The sequence below is a fragment of the Ictalurus punctatus genome, chromosome 10 (assembly GCF_001660625.3).
Source record: "Ictalurus punctatus breed USDA103 chromosome 10, Coco_2.0, whole genome shotgun sequence".
NCBI lineage: Eukaryota > Metazoa > Chordata > Actinopteri > Siluriformes > Ictaluridae > Ictalurus > Ictalurus punctatus.
In genome coordinates, this window is record NC_030425.2 from 4,998,847 (window position 1) to 5,021,120 (window position 22,274).

At 40.7% G+C, this 22,274-nt stretch overlaps 1 protein-coding gene across 1 annotated transcript; it reads right to left on the reverse strand.

Annotated features, from left to right (window-relative positions):
- Window positions 1-3,320: 3,320 nt before the first annotated feature.
- On the reverse strand, window positions 3,321-21,474 carry plppr3b (phospholipid phosphatase related 3b). The gene is made up of 8 exons (XM_017477665.3): window positions 20,817-21,474; window positions 12,431-12,534; window positions 11,115-11,300; window positions 9,774-9,903; window positions 8,003-8,198; window positions 7,753-7,810; window positions 7,136-7,309; window positions 3,321-6,696 (listed from the first exon to the last, which is right to left on the reverse strand). The coding sequence occupies exons 2-8, from the start codon at window positions 12,509-12,511 to the stop codon at window positions 5,443-5,445; spliced, it is 2,079 nt and encodes a 692-aa protein (XP_017333154.1). The 5' UTR covers window positions 12,512-12,534; window positions 20,817-21,474; the 3' UTR covers window positions 3,321-5,442.
- Window positions 21,475-22,274: the final 800 nt, after the last annotated feature.

The window sequence follows — 22,274 nt, forward strand, 5'->3', positions numbered from 1 at the left end:
GATGATGATTCCATAAGTTTTTCCTCAACATTGAGTGATTCCATAATTTTTTCCTCTACTTAAGCTGGAAATAAATATGCCATTAACTTTGTTTATTTGCTACGGAAAAAAGTAAACAAAAAAAAAAAAAAAAACGTCCGAGCATCAGTGTGATGATTCCATCCTTTTTGCCAGGGGTTGTAGGATAAGCGGTATGGAAGATGGACGGATGGAAGACAACTTTCAGATGTAACCACTTTTTTTTCTTTTTTTTTCTTTTTTTTTACGCATTATCATTATATTACTTACCTTAATTACCACTTCATAAATGCGAAAGCTTTTAAAACGCTCGACATTCGAGATGATGAGAGAGAGAGGTAGCCAGGAAATCAAAGGACCCTTAATTAAAGCTTTTTAAAATTTAATCAGACTGAGTGAATTGGGAATGAGAAGAGAGTGAAAATGTCACCGCCAACATGCTCCTTCCATTCTGCTTTGCCCTAAAGAGGGAATTCAGGCTGGTCGATGCAGTCACATCCATCATAAACTACATTCGATCTGATTGGCTTTCTCAGCACTGAGGTTGAACTGAAATCTGCAGAATCAGCTAACAGACTGTTAGACATGTACTGATTCAAATCAGCTGGTAAAGGCGCATTCAGGATCATATGAAATGTATGGATTTTAATGAAAGTACCTAAAAATGTACCTAAAAAAAAAAAAAAAAAAAAATTACTTTCATGCTGATATCTCTTGTGATCACACAAAATTCCCAGCCTTATGCCATATTCACAGAACAGATTAGTGCGTGTTCGGGATGTTAGCGTAGGCGTTTTACTGTAGCCTCGTCTAAATACACGCCTTAGTACGGTGGCATGTATTGCCTGTCTCTCCGAGTGTGATTTTAAAGCCCCTGCTCAGCCTGTCCCTCACATTCTTCTTATTAAAATGATAAATCGCTTCATACTGCTCAGCACCCGGATGCCATGGCAACAGCTAGAGCCCTGTTTGCCTGGAAGGAATCAAATAAATAAAGGAAAAGTACATTATGGACTGACTGTGGAGTATCGAGGGGGCGTTTGTAAAGTGTGAAGGATGTAAAGAACAACAGTCTCACAGATGTAGGAGGGAGTTCAGGTGGGCTTCGTAACGACGCCCAGTACCTAACCGAGTCTTCGTATCTGCTGAAAGAGCACAGTGCAGTCCCTCATTGAGCTCGGAACGTGTGTAAACTGCACCGGATCCCCCGTCCACATTCAGCACCGATAAAGCTATACGAGGACAGAATACACATAGCACTCATGCTTACATGTCATGCTTTGGTATGAATATTAATAGACTATAAAATTCTGTATATTTGATGACATATCTTATACTAGGACATATACAGTATGCTCAAAAGTTCTATATCTAAACCTGCATCCACATACACTTACTGGCTACGTTAATAGGAACACCTGCTCATGCAATTATACAATCAGCCAATCATCTGGCAGCAGCGCAATGTATAATATCGTGCAGTTACAGGTCAAGAGCTTCAGTTATTATTCACATCAAACATCAGAATGGGGGAACAAATGTGATCTCAGTGACTGGTTGGTACCAGATGGGCTGGTTTGAGTTTTTCAGAAACGTCTGATCAACTGGGAATTTCACACACTGACAGAAATGCCTGGTTGATGAGAGAGATCAGAGGACAATGGCCAGACTGGTAACTCAAATAATCACTCTGTACATCCATGTTGAGCAGAAAAGCATCTCAGAATGCACAACACATGAGGTGGTTGGGTTATAACAGCAGAAGTCAACATTACGTTATACCCCAGTCAGATAAAAACACGAGCCTACAGGCTCACTAACACTATAGGCAGCTGAAGATCGGCGACGTATTTCCATTCTTCAACTGTCCAGTTTCAATGAGCTTCTGCCCACTGTAATCTCAGATTCCTGTTCTTGGCCGACAAGAGAGAAAGCTGATGTGGTCTTCTGCTGTTGTAGCGCATCCACCTCGAGGTTCGATATGGATGGTGAGTGTATTTGCTACTTTAGGTGAAACACTGCTAAAATGATTGAACCCTTTAACCCTTAACCTGTAAGGACCAGGAATAAGTGTCAGGGGTGCTTCATGACCTTTCCATCTCCTTAGCTCTAATCATCGACCTGTTTAGTTATAATACCCATTTATTTCTATATTTAGATGAGATATTACTAGCTTTAAATCAATAAACAGGAAGGTATGTGATAAATATGAGAATCAAAAATAGAAATAAACAAGTGTAATAATTGGCAAATTGCCCTGATAAGAAGAAGAAGAAGAAAAAAAACACTTAAGGGTGTGTTATTATAGGAAAATAATGAAATTCGGTTCGGTAACATCATCACACCATACCGTTATTGATTTTACGATATGCCCTTTCATATTTTTTAAGCAATGTATAATCATCACCACATCATGGTACACCTGGTACATTTGATGAATCATCAGAGAAGGTTTGTGCTGATAATTGGCTATACAACATACCACCATTTTCAACACCAGTGCTCAGAAATGGTGAGAACATAAAAATGTACTATGTCTATTATTGTTCCTAATCTATTAAGGGCATGACAAAAAAAAAAGAGAAAAAATCATGGCGTATGTTATTATATACGCAGTTTAATTAAGCACTAGGTTTTCCGAAGTTGTTATATGTGATAGTTTGTTTGTGTTAAGGACATAGTCATATGAATGCTTGGATGAATGTTTATAGGTATACCCATGGTAGAAACAAATCTATTGATGAAGTATCGCCTTTCAATTTAGCTTTGGTTCCTGGTAGAACTGCAACAACTAATCGCCAATAAAATCGATAATAATCGATTATGAAAATCGAATTATCGATTAGTTGGTCTGCATGCAGTACATTAGCTCATTACGTTACTTCGGTTCCGAAAACACGCTTCGGAGAGTAAATACTAAAGTTGTGTCCCAAATGACGTACTGTACACTTACACTATGCACTGCGTACTCCACCGTCTAGTGCAAACGGGGGACCCCTAGTAGTCAGTGGTGTAATTGCAGGGGGTCTGTGGAAAAGTTTTTAAAATGTTTAAATAATATTATATATAAATGTATCAAAATATATTCAAATGAGATGTTTTAAAATTAGTCAATTTGCTTACTCGCAAATATCACGTTAGCTCAGCTGACGATCGTTCATTGATGGATTTATTTTAAATTGATTTACAAATGAACTGATAATGTGCAAAAACCTACGAGTGGTAGACAAGTTCAAGTGTCGCATTGATGGATAAAATAAACAAAGGATAATTCAGAGAGTCAAATTAAATGTCACACCGACAATAAAATGTCAAACATAAACTCTTGAAATGTTTTGATTTGAATGTTTTAATGTTAATATCATTAATGTTAACTTTTAATAAAATAAAGCAACATGTATAGAAATGACTGTTTAATATGTAGCCTACAACTGTTGTGGAGTGAGGGGGTCCGTGTGGATTGTTCGAAATATGCGAGGGGTCCAGAGCTCACAAAAGGTTGAGAACCACTGGGCTAGCGTATGAATTTTAGAAGGTAATATCGTCTCAAATGGAACACGTTAGTCTTTTACTAACCTGAAAGCTCGCCCCGCCCCCATCCGATTAATCGACCAATCGAAAAAAATAATTGGCCAACTAATCGATTATGAAAATAATTGTTAGTTGCAGCCCTGATTCCTAGTAAAAATTTGTTTGTTATTGATTTTCCTTTTTTGTTCCTTGAATCAGTTTGGAGCTCTGTGTACAATCTGATTGTCATGGATGATTCAAATAGAGAATGTCACTCTGTATGTTTGTACTGGATTTTGTTGGTTTGTTTTGCACCATTTCCACCCAAAACTCTGCTCCAGTTATACTCTCTTGGAACCCGACCACAGATGGTAAACTCCCGAGTGCTGTTACCCGTCGCACCGCCCAGAGCGCCCGTCTCTGTTTAAACCTGTACTTTAACACACTGTGATTAACCTCTCCATTAGGAACTCGGTCAGCAGTGACCCCAAAAAAAAAAACAAAACAAAAAAAAAAAAACCCTGAAAAATGTTATGAATTATTTCTTATTACATAAATGTTATGAAGAACAATAAAATATATCTTTGAATACATATCATTTTAATACATTATCATGCTATCATAGTTTTCCAACTGTGCTGAAAAGGTTTGGCAAAATATTATCGCAATCTGAAAATGATATTATTTGATATCTTCGCGTCTGCACGTCGTACTTTCAACGGGCTTCGTTTGCCACATGATACATAGACAATCACTGATCGAACTGAATTCATCATCACTGCGACAGGGCTGGACTTCCAACGGATACTGAAACCACTAACATAACATGCAGTAGTCCATCGGCAAGCGAGCACACGCCACAGGCGTGTTCAATGCCAGAGAAAAATATAAGCAAAATATGCAGACAGGAAATGTCTTAAACAAACCCCTTTACTTATGAACACATTTTCAGTACTAGAATCTATAACTATAACTATATGCCACTTGAGGCACTTCCCTGTGCTTTATCTTTAAGTGCTCAGAATAATGCATTCCTTTATTTAAAAGAGCAATAAAATTCAACTTTTTCCAAGAAGATTTTTGCAGGGAAATGTAGACCATTATGACATGGAACTTACTGTTCAATAAAATGACTTCCAGTGATTTTACCAACAGGTTTATATAGCCAGAAATGACAGCCTCTGAAATTTAAGTGTTTATAAAATGCATAAGTTGTGCACGAGTTACAGTCAGGATCCTCCGAGCACACGAGCCTGTAAGCTCCACGTGTCAAAATAGCTACATTCCCCCATTAGTGCACTACACTGAAAAGTGCTAAAAGCAGTAGTGGTAAGAACTACTACAAGCCAAGCATTTTTCAGTGCAGCGTTTCTTTAAGCGAAAGAAGTCGAGCTCCCTCCTTCACGAGGAGAAAGTTGATCGATTTAAACTCTATTAAATTGTTTATCTTAGAGTATTATTATCCCCAAGGCAATATATTCTAAGATAGTACCACATTAAAAGACATAAATAGATGAAATCCACTTGACATCATAGGCACAGACAAATGTGCTTAAAATCAAGTACCAACAGATAAAAGGCCACAATACAAAAGAGCAACCTTGCAAACAGACTTTTGTTCGTAGTTGAAATCTGAGGATTTTGGTAAATAAAGTATCCAGGCGTAGATGTTCTTCGTTAGGTTTCGTTGTGTTTCCAGTCTAGAGAGAGACGGACAAAAATATTGTGCTCGTTGTATTGGCTGAAGCGACATTTTCTGGATATGTTTCTCATTGAACCGTTCAGGTATTTCCCCTCACTAGTGAGCAAAGTCATCAAAACGAAAAGATGCACAAAATGAGAATGAGAGTCTGAGTGATGCATAGTGATACGTGTCCAACCTGCATCGTTTGTGCCCCTGGATGTTGTACCTTGTCACTCTTTGAACCGTCTTCCACCTTGCAGCTTTTTGTAGAAGTTCTCCTGGTGGCTCTGAGGGTTCTCCCGATCAATAAGCACAAGAGGGGTTTTGCAACGCAGACTGCGTCCCTCCATGTTTTGATCAAGCTTGGGGAGCTGGGGAGGTTGAGGGGGCTGAAGAGGCTTATGGGAATCTACGTCAGCCTCACCGGTCGAAGAGCACGGTGAGCTGTTCTTGACCTGACGATATCCTCTAGACCCTTCGCGGTTCAAGTCGTTGAGTTCATATGACTCGGTCATGTTCCCATTGGAAGTTCCCCTCCACTCCCAGGGATTGGCAGGGTTGGAGACCATGTGGACTACAGGGTGGTGGATGGCATGGGCATCCACTGTGATGATCCCAGAGCTGCTGTCACGCTCAGATGGTGGGCGATAGGGGGGTGACTCGGTGCCTGTGATAGAGGAGGTGGCAGAGGAGGATGACGTCTCAGAGGATTTGGGTGTGCTGGTCAGCAGACCCTGCTGCTTGGACATGGCAATGACTTGCATGATGCGAGGTTGGTTCGTTGCCCTGAGCGCACCTGGAATGTTGGCCCCACTCTTCTCTGTGATGGACAGCCATTTAGCACGGGTGCTCGCACTCTTCGGAGACACTGGAGGAGGGACTGGCGGCTTGGGGGGCATCACTACCCTTACTCCAGTTGGTGCATTAGCCGGCTTGGCAGGATGTGGTACGGTGGCACTGTATAATGTGGATGGCGCACTCTCTTCCTCAGTGGTGTCCTCACCTAGGTCTGAGTCCTCTTTACTGCCGTCTTCGCTCTGTAGACTTGCACTGCGCATCTCCAAGGACTTCTGCTTCCATTCAGAGACTAGCTGGTGTGAGCGCATTGGGTCCACAGGCACAGGCACCGTTACCAGCCGCCTTGCAGGCTCCTCAGGGCCTGCAGCTGTAGCTCGTGGTAAAGTGTTGCTGAATGTCACCATAGTCTCCTTACCCATAGGGCTGCGGGGTGCAAGGAGCTCTACATCTACACTGGCCCGTTTCAGGCTGCCCAATGATGCCTTCTCCCGCTGGATGGGGCGGTTCAAGCCGTCCAAGGAAGACGGTGACGTGATCTCTTCGTTACTCTCAGAGGCATGGCCTTTATTGTAAACCGAGTCGTGGCCTCTCTGGGCAAGAGCTCGCAGGGCATCCTTCGGAGGGGGTGGAGCAGGAACAGGAACGACTTCCTGCGCTGGTCTGAAGTTAGAAACTGCATAGAACGCCTGGGACAAACCAGAGAAGGCTTATGTGAACCACTTACTGATTATATATACGCACAAGAGATGCATTTTTTGTAATTAACCGACTGCACATTCTTGATTGACTGCGTTTTTCATTGATCTAAAATGTTCTAACATAACAGTGTATACAGTTGGAATAATGTTGACCGGCCGGTCTCAAATTTTGGTTTTGCAGACTTGATAAAGCCATTAAAATAAAAATGTCCATGGAAAACACTCAAATATATCGGTAGATATGAAGGGACCCTGATTCTCACCGACGAGAATATTTTTTACATCAGGCAATCTATTTCTGAACCGGGGGAAGAGATCAAGGCAAGGCATGACTGACAAGAAAGACCCCTGAGGACTCTCGCCCATCTTAGATGTGCCTTGGAAGATGGAGATATGTGCTGCAATAAGATAGGAAGCATAGCCTCACCAGGTACACAGCGATGCCAGCGCCAATGCAAAAGCCCACGTAGACGTCAATGGGGTGGCTGCGATACTGTGTGATCTGAGTAAGACCTGTCAGGGCAGCTGCGATGGCGAAGGCGAACACCAGCACAGGTTTCAGCAGCTTGGTGCTGTCTGAGATAGTGGAGTTGAAGTACATCTAGAGGAACAGACAGCACAGCAGATGGTCCATACCCACTTGCACAAATTCCTATCCACCAGCCTGGTAATTTGTGATATTTATACAGTGGCAGGCTGGTGGCTGAAAATGGGATGTGACTGGTCTATTTCTACACAATCTGCCAGATACCTTGCAAGATGATGCAATAAGTAAGTAATAAAATAAATAATACTTCCCTTATTTGAATACATGCAATAGAAAAGCTGAGCAAAGTGTGTGTAAATATATTTGCTTCTTTGAGCTTGTTCCTATTCTTTTTTTTTTTTTTTTTTTAAACCCACTACAGTTTTAATCTTTGCTAACACGGTTTATCTTGCCACATCAAGAGAGGGATTAACTAGGATTTGCTTAGTGGTACATATTGTTTGCTTTGCTCTTGTCACCCAACAGACACACATCCACACCAAGAGGGAGAGACTTACTGAAATATAAACAGCAGCAAAGGAAGAAAGAGTTGCATGCTGGGAAGGAAAGGTTTTCCTGCCACAAAGGAAAGCAAATGTCTAGAGTAAGGCAAAACCATGGAAAGCACTTGGGGTAAGGAAAAAGAGATAAATACACAAAGTGCAAAAATAAAACTAAGTCAAAATCCCCTTCGACTGAGGCTTTTTTTTTATCAGTAGTAGTTCATTATTATATTTGATCCTCTGACACATGGGATTATGGGATTACCTGGCAGAGAGAATGGCATGCTGGTCATGGCCAGAGCAGATGTCTTTAGTGATGTAGGGATTTCTGTCACAGGAGACTCCAGGGAAGGTGTAATTGGGCTTGCATACAGTCAGAAAGAAGGGTGTGTGGTAGCCAGTGGCAATTTGGATGACGTCAGTGACCAGTGCCGTGGCACAAAGACCAAACACGTGAACACCTGCAAAAGCCAGAATGAAGAATAGAACACTTCTGAGACAAATTCGAAATCTTTCGCACTTTTTCGCCTCGTTCTAATTAGCATACGATAATATGTACGCAGGGGTGCAGAGTAATGAACTGCATGTACTCTAGTTACAGTACTTGGTGCATTATAAGGGTCAAGTTTTTTTGTTGTTGTTGTTGTTGTTTTTTTTTTACGTCTACATGTCTCAAAAATGGCTGAGACAGTGCAGACAGATGCGCACTCTTTCCCAATTTATCTCTTAAATTGGGAAACTTCTAGTTATAATGATCTACAAATGATGCTTTCCAAAACCCTTGGAGATATTATAGAAGAACTTCTTTGATCAAACTATGATTTAAATATGTTTATCATGTCATCCATCAGGTCCAATCAGAAGTTAAAATAATCCGAGTGATAAGAAATGTTTTACTCCATCAAAGGCTTGAAATTGACTTTGAAATTGATTTCAACCGTGAAGAGAGTGACTTAAAGCTAAACCGGCATTTAAACATATTAAAGACATGATTATGTTGTGATAATATATGGAATGTTTTAATCATGTATAATCAGTGTATAAGATATAAGAGAGTATCGACGTATATTAATCAAAGAAACCGGGACAAGCTGATGTAGCTCCAGCTTGTAAAGGAATCGCTGAGTAAACATTCCTCATTCGGAGTTTGTATCGTTTTCTTCCTAGCTTGTTAACTTGTTTGCCAAGCTTTACATGTGGGAAGTTAGAAAAATACAGGATATGCACGGACTGATAAGGCCACCTGTCTCGGGGGGGATGCACCAATGACTCAAGAGCATGTCTGGGAGTTACTTTGCAAAAAGACCTCCTTTGTACTCTTATCAAAACAGATAGGTAGATTCAAAATAGGGCTATAAAATATTTGCAACCCGACGTGGCTTTTGTCACTTTTGTAATAAAAGTCTCATTTCTATTTGCCATCGAATCCTCGAGACACAGAAGATTTTATTTTTGCTGAAGAAGATTCCACGACAACATCGGCATTTCATAGCCCGATATCCAACCTGCGGATGCGGATGCTGCGGAAACAAGTACAGGTAAGCCATTAGCTAGCTGAGGGAGCTAAACTAGTTAGCTAGCTAGCTAGCTAACATCTTCGGAGGTTATTGTATGAAAGCTCTTAATTAACCTTAAGATGTCACTTCAATGTTCTGTAGTGATTGCATGTTGTGTTATATATATTGAAGTGCTGCTACAGCCTACAGCTAATTCTCAGGTGTGTAAGAGGCATCTTTGCTAGCTAGCAAGAAACCTGTATGAATTAACATGAGCTAGCTAGCTAGCTATTGAAACCTAGCAAACATCTGAGCTCTAAACAATATTTCACTAAGATAGCTAGCTAGCCATTTTTGGATTCATTTCAGTCGTAAAAAGCTAAACCGCAAAGGGTTTTAGGATATAAAGTACATTATGAACGAGATAAGGCAGTACTTTTTCAGAAAACTACGGTCATTACTGAAGGAGTTCTTCACCAGACAACTGATTGACTTATCTATTAGTCATTCTTTTAGCGTATGAGAACTTTGGTCACTTACCAACAAAACGCACAGTTCGGCGGAGGAAGGAGTTGAAATTGCATCCACCAGCATTGATGCTTCCCTCATTCCCAGGCCCTATCTTGAGTCTGGATTGCATGCAATATACAATACCCTCTCCAATCATAATCTAGACAGACAGAACACAACGTCAGACAATCCCTCAGACGGAATGCTTTCATTTATAGCTTAACAATATTTTCATTATAACATAGAAGATAACTGACTGACAATAAAGAGAGCAAACCAAGACAGTGTGGTATCCACAGAAGTCCAGAAAGGCCATGCACTCTTTTTTTTGGAGCCCATTAACAAAAAATGGCTGGTACAGTGGTAGAGTTACAGCCTTATAGCCCCAGGGTTGTGGATTTGATCCTCAGGTGACTATGTGGTGTTCGACTGTATTTTCCACAAATTTCCTCTTTGGGATCAATAACGTACATCTATCTATCTGTATAACCATGGAGACATCCCGGTCCCTCAAACTGACTGGCAATGAAACTGATCACCCATTCAGAATCACTATAGTGTTCACTATTGTATGGTCTAACACTGATCAACATAAGCCTGGATAAATAATATACTGAATTTTGACAGAAAAACAAGAACTTTTTGTTATCTCGAAAAGAAAAGACAACATTTGTTATCTAGAGATCACAAGAAAAATAAGTTGGGATCTCGAAAATGCAACTTTTGGTTGAAAGAAAGAGAAAAAAAGAAGAAGAAGAAGAAGAAATAACGCATGGCCTTTCTGGACTCCCGTAGGTATCTAAACATGCTTTCCAAACACTGAATAAGAATTTGAATAATATATTACATAATAAAATATTTGAATAAGGAAAAAAAAAAAAAGCAGACTCACTGTAGATCTTTCTCACACCTAAAAAGCAGGTTTAAGTTTCAACACAATGTTTTGAAGCACTTTTCAGGATTTTTCCCGCTCATATTACACTGATCAACTGAACCGAATACACAAAACAACCTGTTTATTTTCTCCCTCTTTCCCTCTTTGGGTTCTTTGTAGAAACCTACAACGGAATATTTCTTGATCAGAACCCCCTTTAGGAATCTAACAACACTTAACGATACAAAGAACCATCACGGAACGTCTGGTTACTGAAAAATTTGCTGAAAACAACTTGTCATAAGAACAAGTGTCAATCAGGACATTTTAAAAAGCCTAAATCAATGCCAGTAAACATGCGATGTTTTGCCACTTGTCCAAAGAGGAACATTAAGAACGAATAAATGGTGGAAGATCTAGACTTCAAGATGCTGCTCATACTGCAAAAGGTACTCTCGGTCATTGTAATGGTATTTATAACAGTCGAGTGCACTCACAGAAGCAGCGGGGCCAGCGAAGGCGAGACTCAGCAGCATAAGCAGGGGGATAAGTTCCTCTCCGCTCTCCACGTAGGGCATGCTGAGTGAGCGATCGTGGCAGCGAAAACCCACCTGCGCTGGCTGCAGCACATCCGTCAACTCCAGGAAGTACAGCGAGACCATAGAGGAAGCCACGATGGGCAGCTGCGAGTCACATGACCATGGAATTACTAATCCACTACCAAGCAAGAAACTATTACGCTGTGTTAAAGCCAGAGCCGCATCAGTGTCTATGATGCTCTAGACGCATTGTTTCCCAATGCACGGCTTTGTCATGTAGTGCCTACTGAAAAACCGAACCAAACCACTGTGCACTACAATTACTGGCATCCCTCATGAAAATGAGCAAAAATGGAAATGGATATGAAACGAATAGCACGTGCGTAAATAACAAATAGGGGTTCTGTGTAGTTGTATCATGGAATGCCGTTTTTTTTTTTTTCTTAAAATCAATATTTGGGGACGTTTCCACGGGTTAGTCGAACAGGACTGAGCGTCTTCCTGTGATATCTATAGGGTTAGAGACATCAAGATTGTGGGCACAACTCCATGCAGAACACTTCAAGCTTTCTATATTTTATAAAGAATCCTTATATGATTTGGCTTGTGTACGTGGACGTAAGAATATAACCGTCTTTGAATTCAGACCACGGGTTTTCAGTGATGTTCCAATCCAAAGAATGAGTTGGGAAAATCTTTATTTGTGTTCCCGTAACCATTTCTGTGCTGACTCGGACGTGATAGGATCATCATCTTGTTGAAAAGGATCTCTGGCTGATCTAAGTCTGAGGCAGAGGCAATCAGTTTTGGTCTAAAATACCCCAGTACTTCGCAGAATTCACAATGCCATCCTTTTTCAAAACAAACACGATCAAAGCGAATATTCAAGTGTTCTTTTTTTTTTTATCAATTTTTAATGATTTAATATTTTTTTCTTTTAAAACTATTTTGGTCCTGATTTTGTGTACTTTATCCCAGATGGCGCAGCAACAACCATCTGCCTCTTTTGCACTGAAAGCTCTACGATATTTCTGAAACCTGAGCGCAGTTTAAAAGTAATATAGACTTTATTTTTCAAGAATGAGATTTATTCATTCATTTGATGTATTCCTTAGAAGTTTCAAAAATTTTGCCACATATATTTTTTTTGGGGATACAAGCAAAGATTATATGATCTTCTTTGGTGCTTATTTTCATGAAAAGGTGCCAATAATTATGGACATGGCGGTATGGTTAAACAGCACACACCAGTGATATTCGATAGCAGCGCTCACCTCTACAAAATAGAAGCAGGGTAATAACGTTAAGCTGTCTTTGGGGGGTTTCTTCTTGGTGGTTTCTCGTGCAGGCATCATTATGGATTCTCTCAAACGTTGACCTGAAGAAAAAGAATGATTTGAGGGTTCATATTCATCAAGCTAGTTCCCATGACAGTCATCTTACAGAGAGCAAACGAAATCCTTCAAACGAATTCAGTTCTTCTCCACTTCAAAAGGCGACCCGGTGCGGTAATAATCTCTTACAAACAGAACAGATTGTTTCCAATCTAAATAATCCTCCTCCCTGTAATGTGAAAATATGATGCGAACGGAAGCAGTAGATCTGTCCTTTGTGCAATCACGGAACAGAAATAAATTCATTCTCTGCCACGGATTCTTTAAATCACGGTGAGAAGCGAATCCGTCTGCGTGTTTGTGCTGTGAAGCGCATTCTTGGTCTCGACTCTGCTAATCTGCTAATTGTCGAGTCTAAATTAGGTTGAACTGGGTAAGTTGGGAGGAAGGAAAACGCCAAAATGTGCATGGATTGGTACACAGTCCAGGACTGAGGACCAGCGATGCCCAAATGAGACCATCAATCAATATTCTTTTTTTAGATTGTGGTTAAAATGATAATGTGATCATCATATAGCTATAAAAAAAAAATAATAATAAAAAAAAAGCTTCTGGGTGTTTAGTTTGCAGCCTGGATATAGATGAACGTCTTCTGTGCTTCCATTATGTAGCTCGTTACAGCTTTTCCAAAAAGACACACTGCACATCCCAATTTAGATCACACATGTATCTTAAGCCACTGTTTCTATAGAAATGAGAAATGGGTAAGGGCTAAGGCTTTCCCTGCTTCATCCCTAAAGACATGTACTGAGTTAACATAGTACAAAAAGCAGTAGTACACTGTAAAACTCCATCCATCCATCCATCTTCTATACCGCTTTTCCTTTTCAGGGTCACGGGGGAACCTGGAGTCTATCCCAGGGAGCATCGGGCACACGGCAGGGTACACCCTGGACAGGGTGCCAATCCATCGCAGTTGAGGAAACGAATTACCTCAGAATTTTTACGTTGATAAATCAATTTCTTTAAGCCAAACACACTTAACTAGAACAAGTCTGAGTTAAGTTTTTGTTATATTTAAGTGTATTTGGCTTAAAGCTTAAAAATTCTGAGGTAATTAGTTAAAAATTAGGTCATTTTTTTGAGTTAAATGAACTGTCCGGTTTTACAGTGTAGTAATAAAAGAAACATATATATATGTATATATATGACAAGCCAAATAAATATACAGACAGTATATAGTTTTCTAATGCACATATTATAGTTAGAACTCATAGTGAAACGAATTTTACCTTTCCGACATTTTCTAAACTGGTATATCTAGCCACTCGCATTGTTTTTCCTCTTTCCAATAAATTCCTGAAGTGTTGCGTTTTACATTTATAGTCAAGTCTATAAGTCATGACATCATTCCATTAGTATACACATAGCGGAAAGAACTGCCGTGTCCCCATTACCGTGGCACACACAACACTAAAGAAGCACAAAAAAAGGACTATGTTGCTGTGAAAAACACAATAGTGTAAGCTGAACAATACAATAATTACACAGGACATTACAAAACAACAACTGCACTGGACAGGCACGACCGAGTACACACTGAATATCATGTATACAGGAGCGTTGTGTGGATGAGCTAGGTGACACGGTTCCAAATGAAAAGTCTTGTCCTAAATAGCAGCACATCTGTCTTTGTAAAAACTTCAGAATACAGGCAGAACGGCAGCATTTATACCATGGTAAGGTTGAATTCACGGATCTGATTGGTCAGAAGGTGTGCGTTACTTTTTGTATAAACGACACGACTCGGACAGTGGTTCCAGCTGTAACATTAACGCCAGGTTTGTATTTATTTCATATTAATGTGCTCATTTTAATACATGATTGTTTCTATAGTAACAGCTCATACACAGGAACTAATAAGAAATATATTATATATATATATATATATATATATATATATCATTATTTTTTATTTTTTTTTAACAACAAAAATTGTTGATGTGGTGAAATTTTTTTTCTCCGGTTTCTCTGTAAAATGACAAGCTGTGTTTTTAAAAGCGGGAGACAGAGAGAGAGAGAGAGAGAGAGAGAGAGAGAGAGAGAGAGAGAGAGCGAGAGAGCTAGAGAGTGCGTGCTACGGGTGCTATAATGTCAGTGAGAACAGCAATTAACATGTCAATTATCATTGAATCTTATTATACAACACTTAGTTCTGGTCCATTAATTTGATTGGACGAGTGGTGTTCCAAGAGTGGCTATATTTCTTATAACCTGACTGGGACGTTTCACTGTGCGCATCACTCCGCTCGTCTGCGTTCGCCGTGTAAAGTTCCACTTCCTAGTTCGGAACCGTTCCTATAGGGAGCTAGCCGACAGTCTATAATGTGAGTGTAGCTTCTTTGGGATCTATTTCCACCAGCAAAAACATAAACAGAACGTTTGGCTGGCCGCAATGTGTCCAAAATGTCGCTTAATATTCATTTCTTGTTTATAGAATTCGCAATCGTGCGGTTATACCGATATCGACACAGCTGAGATTACCTACAGAACTCACCCTGTAGCCTCATGCAATATAATAATGAGCCTTTATTGGTCACATATACACAGTGAAATTATTTTCTTCACATACCCCAGCATGTCAGGAAGTTGGGGTCAGAGCGCAGGGTCAGCCATGATACAGCGCCCCCTGGAGCAGAGAGGGTTAAGGGCCTTGCTCACGGGCCCAACAGTGGCAGCTTGGCAGTGCTGGGGCTTGAACCCCCACCCTTCTGATCAGTAACCCAGAGCCTTAACCGCCAAGCCACCACATGCTTACGTAACTATAAACCATTAAAAAGCATGACATGCCAATCATTAAGAAACAGTACATTGTAATCATTGGCAAATCATTGTGGTATATGTGGAATAACACACCTCAGACTGTGAAGATATATGAAAATAATCCGCTTCATGTACAAGGCATGTATTATCTTTGTATAACAGCACAGTCGTTGTGTGTTGTGCGTTCCAGAATGGTGTTTCTCAATCGGGGGACCGCGGACCCCTTGTAGTCCATGTCATAATTACAGGAGCTGCTTATTATCCTTATCCTTAACAATCCATGGATTAATATATATATATATATATATATATATATATATATATATATATATATATTTTTTTATTTATATATTTTTTTTTTTTATTTATTTATTTTTTCTTAACCTATATGCTTAGTCATGCACATTCACAACTCACTCACTCTCGCAGCTTAGCTGTTCATTCTGGAATGATCTACAGTATGCTCACCATATCATTAGTATTACAAGCGTTGTTTGTATTATATCCCATAGCCTACTGATGGGGTTAAAATAAACAAACGATGATTCAGGGTGACAATCAAATGAAGTGCAATGTTAGCAATACAATGTGTGAATATTTTACTCAGGTTTAACACTGACGGGTGTGTAATGAAACGTCTGTTCCGATGTGTGATATCTAATCTTAATGTACAGAAATGTCGCTGCTCGTGTTAAAGCAATGGGACTAGTAGTAGTGTGGGTGGGAAATGTTTTATGGAAATGTTTAAATCGGTTCATTTGGATGTTGGAGGGCAGCAGGGTGTTGAATCTGTGTAGGGAATGAAGCTGATACAGAAGCGAGCAGCATTCACCGTTGTGGGTGTTGCTGTGAAAAGGGCTGGGAAAAGTCATGCACAATGATGGAGACCTTGCAGATGCTGTGTTTATGCAGTCGGCTTTTGTGTCATGTATTCCTGCACAGTCAGACAGGATGTTCTTTATGGTCCAATCTAATACGTTCATCATTCCTTGTAAGAAATTATAATATTTCATATATATTTATATATATATATACACACACACAATAATTCTGCACAAAGTCTACATTGCATTAAACAATGACGATGAACGGAACTAATTTTATATGTAGGAATGTGCGTTCATTGTTAATCTCACCATTGTATATGTTCCCTTACTTGCTGTAGTCATTGCGGGTGTAAAAAGCAATCTAGCGCAGCATTATTTTATCCTCCTCTAGTTGGTATTGTCAGCCGAGACTAACCCATGTTTCTAAATTAAATATTGCTACTGGATCCATCACCCTGACTGTGATCATCAAAACATCGTATTCCTCTAAGAATGTCTGGGTTAACATTGAAAAGCAAGCGTTGCAATTTCTTTCCACTTATCATAATAACTACAATTACAGCACAGATGAGAGAAAGTTGGGTACGAAAGTGTCTTTCTACCGTTATCCTTTCGCAATACCATATTAAAATGCCAGATCCTAGCTCTTTTTCCATCCTAGATAAATACAGAAATACAGAAATGGACTTGTCTCATGCCGAGTAAATCATTTACGTTACTTTTTTTTCTTACTACTTAAATCCATTGAGTAACTGGGACATTTATTCTTTTTTTTTAAAATTGTGGTTAATGTGATCATAATCAGCTCGATCCAATTGGTATAGCTGTTTATAAAACAGCTACGAATTCTCAAACCTGATTGGTCAGAAGGTGTTGATAGATTTTCTATAACGGCATGGCTCTCACAATAGGTGTAGACTATGATATGGTTTCTGGAAAGTGAGAAAAGTTTCCATTTTTGGAAGGAGTCTCCGGTTTCAGGGAGAATTCACCCAGGCCATTGCACGGCACCACATTTACACCAAGGGGCAATTTAGCATCCACCTACTGGCATGTTTTTGGACAGCAGGAGGAAACCCACACAGATTGGAACGTGAGGATCAGGTGAACCTGGAGCTGTGAGACAGCAATGCTACCCATTACACCACCGTGCCTCCGTGCTCCTTATGCAATATGTTAAAAATGCGGAAAGTTACACGGAGTTTCCAGACAAACAAGCTGTTTTGCTCAAAAGTCCTTGTGCACGCAAAGTGCATTTGAAGCTTCAGGACGTGAAGCCAGTGGGTATTTGAAATGCTTGATGTTGTAATTGCTATAATCATCAAGCATTATGAATACCAATTGATTGCACCTCTTAGAGCTTCAGAAGCATTTTCCTTACACAGCTGATGAAGGACTTTTGTCCAGTTTCTGTGGAAACTACATTGCAGTTAATCCCCGGATTTTTCTTCATACAATCATGTAGTTGCCTAAGCTTCTGGACTGTACAATCTGCAACCTGTAAATTCATTTTCATCATCTACAAAAAGACTAATATCTGAATAGGCTAGATATCGTTGGTTTTAAGGGGGTAACACAGGAATTCCAGAGTTGTGTTTATGTTTAGACCATCCTGAGTTCCTGAGTAGGAAGTTGAGAGGGTGTTTTCTTTGGGGGTATTTTCTGGTCTGTGGTCAGGAATGATAAGTTATGACCTTCAGTCTAAAGCAGCATAAACATGGAGATAACAGTCACGGAATGAGACTATAAACGGAAGCAAGCGCAGATCAAAGTCTTTATTCTCAAACTGAAGTCCATCAACATGAAACGCGGTCTAGACTGGAAGAGATATCGAGGTTTAAACGTGAAACTAGATTCGAGGCAGGGAACAAGAACAGGACACGAAAACACAACCGCTTAGCATACTTAACGTATTCACCGGTACATTCATTCGTTCAGTTAATACTGCGCGAAGTGCACAGCAACACGAGGGCTTTAAATAACAAACATAATCACGCTTGAACCTAGACAGCTGGGACCAATAACGACACACCCTCGAACATCAACCAATGAGTGAACAGGAAAAGAACAAAACCAAAACAAAGGCACGTGCCCATAGGAAACAGTTCTCATTCCATAATCTCATGCATGCGTACGCTCTGCAGCTGTCCGTGCACGCCGCAGCGCCATCTGCTGGCGAGATTGTGACAATAACTGATAATATTACATGTTACTTATATCTAAAATCATACTGGAGACATGCTGGATTCACTACCGTGGTAATGTGGATATACCATAAACCCGCATTACATTATTCAAATTCTCAAAGTGAATAGACTCCCAATACCGCCCCCCCCCCCCCCCCGCCACAATCACCACCACCACCACCGAATAATTAACCGTAGGCCACAAATTGTGAAGTTCCCACTACATTTAAAGCCATGGGCTCAAGTTAAACAATTTATGGCCTGTGCAATCTCATAACATAATAATTAGTGGTACCGGAGACATCAAAATTAAACATCAACTGCTGTTTAGACCATCCATCCATCTTCTACCGCTTACTCCTTCTTCAGGGTCGCAGGGGAACCTGGAGACTATCCCAGGGAGCATGGGGCATGAGGCAGGGTACACCCTGGACAGGGTGCCAGTCCATCACAGGGCACAATCACATACACATTCACACACTTTAGACACGCCAATCAGCCTACCATGCATGTCTTTGGACTGGGGGAGGAAACAGGAGTACCATGCAAACTCCGCACACACACAGGGCCCCGGCAGGACTCAAACCCCAGACGTGTGAGGCGAACATGCTAACCACTAAGCCACCATGCACCCCGGTGTACGTATGTAAAAAACATACATACATACCCTGTATGTAAAAAAAAAAAAAAATGAGTTCCGTATCTTGTCAAATCGCTTCAACTGGTGCCTCAATACAAATGACATATAGTGAAGGTAAATAGAAATGTTCGAGTTTTAAACAGCTAGTTTTAGATCGGTTATCAGAAATTGAATTGAACCGAGTCCTACTGAGAACAAAATAACTTAAAACAAATCAATTTTATTAAACACTTTTATATTTTGCTCCTGTGATATGATCATCTGTTTGTCGTCCCCCCCCCATGCAATGCAATCAGATCTAGTTTCAGTCTACACTTGTTTATTATCTTCACTAATTCCAAAGATGAAATATCTCCATGATGTTGGAGTCAGGTTTTCTTTTATTAACCACGCAGAAGTTCTCAAATAGAGTGGGATCGACTGTTCTCTACATGCCTTGATGGAAAGCCACGGGGCTTGTTTTCGATCTACGTGTATATTGCACTCTTCACTTCATCATTTCTGCTGTGTTAATCTCATTTCCCCCTCACATCAACAGAGCTAAGATCAAACGTGCTACCCAGTATAAACCACGGTACCCCCCTCTCTCCTGGATCTATATTTCAAATGTTTTCATTTATCCACCAGTGTCCTCTGTTCTTTTCATTTTCGCTCTAGGTTTCTTTCTCTCGTTTTCAGTTCTGGTCTAGTATGGCTTGGTCATTTTGGTCAGTCTTTGATTTGCATGAGCGCGGCGTATTCTGTTCGGTTTTCCTCTTACCCTTGTTCTTCATCACCATCTTCTCCCACTGATGTCAAACGTAACCGTTTCGTGACGATTTAAAATCTTTCCTCGCGTTTCCTGGAATCTTCTAGCTTTAGCGTCGGACCTCCTGCTGAGACGTTACCCACAATTGCAGCACTAATGCGGATTTTAAAAAATAAATAAATCATATTTGATTCAAGTTCCTTGAGTGTCAAGAGCTCAATGCCCAGCCATCACCCAGTGAAAGTCCCCATGTACCCAACTTTCACGTCAATCCTCGTGCATTTCAGCTGGACCAAACCGAGTACTTGTTCTTCGTGAAGACAAGCTGTCTTTATCTTTTAAAAAAACACACGTTCCTTCCAGCCTGTGAAGCAGTCCTGAGAGCTCTCCAAGTCAGTCTGAGTGTGTATGACTGTGCTAGGCATCGGATTCCTCGTTAAACAGACTATCTCCGTGGTCACTCAAGGGCTTCCAATACAGAGCAATTTAACTGTATGCCTACACGGGGACTGCACTCTTCAAATGAGGATTAAAACAAGTGTGCAAATGCCGTCTTCAAATCAGTGATCTTTCTCCAGAAAGATCCGGCACATGTAAGCATTTCACGTTTATTCATAAACAGGTAAATAATGCTGAGTTATATATACATTATACATATATACATATATATATATATATACACACGACTCATCTAACACGCTCATACTCTATAATACACATGACTCCTTGGGAGTAGATAGACAAGCAGACAAGATTTGACAGTGGCGGAATATGAAGCCCTGAGCATGATCGCAAGATTTGATCAGATCCAGTGCACGAAGAGATGATGAGGAAATCTGCATTCCACTGCATGGACACTTTGATGTGCGGTTGATCAATAACACACTGACTGGTGGCACTTTATAATGATGACACACACCTTACAGAGCTGGGTGTACACTGCAATGTGCACTGATGGCACCACTAAGGAGTAATGAACGCTTGTGAGCATTTGGTTCATGAAAAACAAGCATGCTTTCAAGCCAGAGATGCTGAAACTAGAATTGTATCACTGCGACAACACTGTAATAAGCAACACGGGCAAGAATACATTATTACTCACCAGATAAACCCAGAGCTCCTCGGTGGTGCTGGTGCTGGTACTGGTACTGGTGCTGGTGCTGGTGGTGTATTTCCCCCACTAATTCTTTACATCAAGAGGCTGTTTCTGCTACAGTGGGTTGTAATGTATTCGTCTTTCTGCTCACGTTTCCACACGCACATGCAGTGCAACACTGCGGGTTCTAGAGCCGACGGGAACGATATTATTATTATTATTATTATTATTATTATTATTATTATTATTACTCTTAATAGCTGTAGTTAGTTCCCCATCATGAAAGTCTAACACTCTTAACAGTGTTTCCCCAAACGTATAAGCACCGGAAATACGTGTGTGTCATATGGACGGAGCAATGAAGCGTGTGTGGTGTGATTAAAAAAAAAAAAAAAAAAAAAAAAAAAACGGGGGGCAGGGAAAAAACGCACAGCCTCCGTCCCTCCATCCCTCCACAGAAGCACTCACGACGCCGAATTGACATGTTCAGTGCTGGATTAACTCTTACACTGTTCATTCATTTGGATTCATTTAGACTTGGTTATTAGGGTTTATTAGGGTACATAATGTACGCGCGGATCATTCTGCTGTCTATCTAAAATGGAGGTTTAAAAAAAACAAAAACAAATAATAATAATAATAATAATAATAAAAACTCAGAAGGCTGCGGGTCGCAGCGCGCATTGATACAAAGAGTTAAAGGCAAGCGCGGAGGAAGGAGGAGCCTCATCACTACTCAACACTTCAACACTGCTCATCACTCTTCATCACTCTTCAACACTGCTCATCACTGCTCAACACTGCTCCTCACTGCTCATCACTGCTCAACACTCTTCAACACTGCTCATCACTCTTCATCACTCTTCAACACTGCTCCTCACTGCTCAACACTGCTCATCACTGCTCCTCACTGCTCATCACTGCTCATCACTGCTCAACACTGCTCAACACTGCTCCTCACTGCTCATCACTGCTCATCACTCTTCATCACTCTTCAACACTGCTCCTCACTGCTCAACACTGCTCATCACTGCTCCTCACTGCTCAACACTGCTCATCACTGCTCATCACTGCTCATCACTGCTCAACACTCTTCAACACTGCTCATCACTCTTCATCACTCTTCAACACTGCTCCTCACTGCTCAACACTGCTCATCACTGCTCCTCACTGCTCAACACTGCTCATCACTCTTCATCACTCTTCAACACTGCTCCTCACTGCTCAACACTGCTCATCACTGCTCATCACTGCTCCTCACTGCTCATCACTGCTCATCACTCTTCATCACTCTTCAACACTGCTCCTCACTGCTCAACACTGCTCATCACTGCTCCTCACTGCTCAACACTGCTCATCACTGCTCATCACTGCTCCTCACTGCTCCTCACTGCTCAACACTCTTCAACACTGCTCATCACTCTTCATCACTCTTCAACACTGCTCAACACTGCTCAACACTGC